This window comes from Brachionichthys hirsutus, chromosome 15 (genome assembly GCF_040956055.1).
Source record: "Brachionichthys hirsutus isolate HB-005 chromosome 15, CSIRO-AGI_Bhir_v1, whole genome shotgun sequence".
NCBI lineage: Eukaryota > Metazoa > Chordata > Actinopteri > Lophiiformes > Brachionichthyidae > Brachionichthys > Brachionichthys hirsutus.
The window spans coordinates 12635545-12638834 of NC_090911.1; the positions used below are offsets into that span (position 1 = coordinate 12635545).

A 3290-nucleotide genomic window follows, 5' to 3' on the forward strand; every position below is an offset into this window, starting at 1 on the left:
TCTGCGAGCTGGTGGGCGGGGCCTACGCGGTGCTGCGGCGGGAAGTCTCCCGCCGCCGCGAGGAGAACGACGACCTGAGGAAGAAGCTGCACCTCATCGAGTCCATCGTTGTCCGGGGCAACGGCGGCCAGGCCGAGGCGGCACCGGAGCCGGAGGGCGCGCGGCGGGCGGACAGTGACGCGGGAGCGCCCGCTGGGGTGCCGCGGGAGGAGGTGCGCGCAACCGTCGTCACGTTCACGCGCCGACCGGAGCGGATTATCGATAGTTAGATTTCACGTGATCAATAAATCAACGTTGTCTCCACGCAGCGGACGTAACGTAAGAAGTTCCAGAACGTCAAAGCGATAAACATGGCTGACGTCATCACGTTTCGAGGCGTACCTTCGCCGCTGCGCATGCGCAGTCACGCGTTAGCTCGCGATCTCGCTGGAAGTTTGTACTTTTGTGACAACGTGTTAATTTTATTGATCTCAAGAATAAAATAAAAACAGTTTGGGTTTAAAATGATATAAATAAAACCGTTAATGACTTTAAGTTAAAGCCGCCGCCTTCTTATAAACAACCAATCAGGGCTCAGGACGTTAAATATTCTAGATTAATTAAATGAGTATTATACAAGACTTTAAATGTCTCTTTGTTCAGCTTCCAGATGTGGTGCTGATCAAAGACGAAGACTCGGACAGCAACCACAGCTGTGGGGGCGGTGAGTCTTGGTGCCGCCACCAGGGGGGGTGGTCTGGACCCGCTCTGAGCTCACAGGATGATTCATTTTGGGTTTCAGACAGCAGAGCGCCTGCTGACGGAGGGATGGGCGGAGCCAGAGGCGCCGCCGTCAGCCGGCGAAGGAAGAGACGCCGCTCGGGTCCCGAAGCGTCCGATCAGCCGAGCGCGGGAACGCAGACGATCGTAAACGTCTACACTCTGGACTCGCCCCCCGGCCAGACGGGACGCTCCAGTCGGCTGGACGGCGAGGAGGGGGAGGACATCGAGGCCTACGCCTCACAGATGGACCGGGACGTCCCGCTGGTCCCTCAGGGCGCTAGGAGACAGCCGTCCTACTACAGCGGCGGCGCCGTGGCGGAGTCTCCGCCCAGCCCGGCGTGGACCAAACCGGACGAAGCCCAGGCGCCGTTCGCCCGGTTCCACCAGAACGAGAACCCGGACGATGCTTTCGGGCTCAAACTGATCAGCGTCTCGGGATCCGCCTCCCTGGACTCCCAGATGTCCGAAGGCAGCAACTCGGCGTTCGAGTACGACAACGGCGACGCGCTGAACTACGGCCTCTGCGGCGGCGGCGGCGGCGCCCGGGGGAAGCGCTTCGTGTGCTCCGTGTGCGGCCGGACGTACGCCACGGCGCAGAACCTGGACGTTCACCTGCGGATCCACACCGGAGAGAGACCCTTCAGCTGCGAGCAGTGCGGGAAAAGGTTCACCCAGTCGGCGCACCTGAAGTCGCACCTGAGCGTCCACTCGGGGGAGCGGCCGTTCACGTGCACGCTCTGCGGCCGCAGCTTCATCGTCAAGTACAGCCTCAAGCTGCACATGAAGAAGTGTCACCCCAACGCCCAGAGCGAGTGAGGCTCGACATTCCGCCGGGGGGGGGGACGCCGGGACGTTACAGACACCTGCGACCCGGCGGCGAGCCGAACGTTGTTTCCTTTTGCTGTTCCGAACATTAAAACTGATCATATTTGCGTTCTGTCGTGTCTTTATGAACGAGATGAAGGACATTTATTCTGCATAAACTAGAAGCTAACCGCTGTTAGCCTGCTAGCATCAGATCCAGTTGTTTTTGTTAAGATGCAAATAAAATTAAAACAAAAAACAGATTAATTACAGCTCAGAACCTGAGAACGTTTTCATTTTAAGAACTTTGCTCTATTGTAGGAAAGCAATTGATTTTTTTCTATATATAAAATTCTGGAAAATAGAAAATTTCTTCAGGAAATATGCTTGTTTTGCGGGGGGGGGGGGGGGGGGGTTAGAGGTAACATTCTTCCTGTTTCCTCTGAATCCTTCCATTTCCTGTGGGATTAAACAGCAGATTGGGGGGGGGGTTCTGAACCGGTTTCCTTTGGGTCGGCTCTATAAATCCGGATCAGCAGGTTTATATGTGACAGGAGTTTGATCCCGGATCAGGTTCGACCTGAAGGTTGAGCTCTGCGTTCGATTGAACGAGTCTCATCTCATCGGTTGTGTAAAATGATCCTCTGCGCATGCGCATCGGCCCGGGTCCTTTTCACTCCGCCTCACTTCCGGGTTTGCGTCGGCGCTGTTTACATCAGGTGGAATTTTCCCTTCAGATCAAAGGACTGCGCGTTTTGCTCGTCCCGCGCGCTTCGTCCACGTCATGTCTCCGGCCGCGGGCTTCCACGCGCAGCTCGCCTCCATCATGGAGGTGCTGGCGAACACGGCGGTGGCGGAGATCTGCGAGCTGGTGGACGGCGGCTACGCGGTGCTGCAGCTGGAGATCTCCCGCAGCCGCAAGGAGAACGAGGTGCTGCGGCGGAAGCTGCGCCTCCTGGAGCTCCGCGCCGCGCGCGCGGCGGCCCTGCGCGCCGCCAGCGGCAGCGCCAGCGCGCCGCGCCAAGAGCCCGCCCGCCTGCGGTGCCCGGTAACGAACCGAGGAGGAACGGAACGTGGCGAGGTAACGAGAAATAACGAAATGAAAGGAATCAAAGACCAAATCTGGGGTTTATTTAAATTAGAACAAGATCACGTGACAGTCGGGCTTCACTGGTTTGAGGGGGGGGGGGGGGGGTGGGGGGGGCGTCCCTCTCCTGGGATCAGGGGGGGGGGGGTATCAGCGGTTTGACGACGTCTCCCGGAGACGACCCGACAAACCGGACGGACTGGTCCTGAACCCCCTCTGGTCCGTCTCCTGCAGGTCCGGCGGCGCCGTCCCGCGTGTCCAACCAGGACGCCAGGCCATCCTCAGACTCCGGACGGGATCCCACGCACGGGCCGGTGAGTAGAGGACGCTCCTCCTCCCGTCCTCGTCCCGCCGTCTCTGACTCTTTGCTCTGATCCCAGCCTGCAGGGGGGCGTCGACCGAAGTGATCAAAGTGGAAGACGACGACGAAGAGGAGGAGGACTCCTGGTCCCGGACTGAGCCGGACCGTGAGTCCAGCGACTCTGCGTCCTGATTGGCCGTGATCTCGATGAACGTCCACAGTGGCTGATCGTCTCTTCGTCTTTGTCTCCAGCAGACGTTTGTCTCATTATTGACGGACAGGCGTCTGAGGCTGAAGCCCGCCCCTACGAAACGACCTGACCCGGCCGTGGGTGAG

At 58.9% G+C, this 3290-nt stretch overlaps 1 protein-coding gene across 1 annotated transcript in view; it reads left to right on the top strand.

Annotated features, from left to right (window-relative positions):
- LOC137905002 (uncharacterized) overlaps positions 1 to 1694 on the top strand; it is a 1923-nt gene extending 229 nt beyond the window's left edge. Inside the window, exons 1-3 of the mRNA XM_068749228.1 lie at positions 1 to 212; positions 643 to 703; positions 782 to 1694. The exon at positions 1 to 212 is cut by the window's left edge and continues 229 nt beyond it. Coding sequence (XP_068605329.1) covers positions 1 to 212; positions 643 to 703; positions 782 to 1578 — 1070 coding nt within the window. The 3' untranslated portion in view covers positions 1579 to 1694. The remainder of the gene's footprint in view (positions 213 to 642; positions 704 to 781) is intronic.
- The last annotated feature ends 1596 nt before the right edge of the window (positions 1695 to 3290 follow it).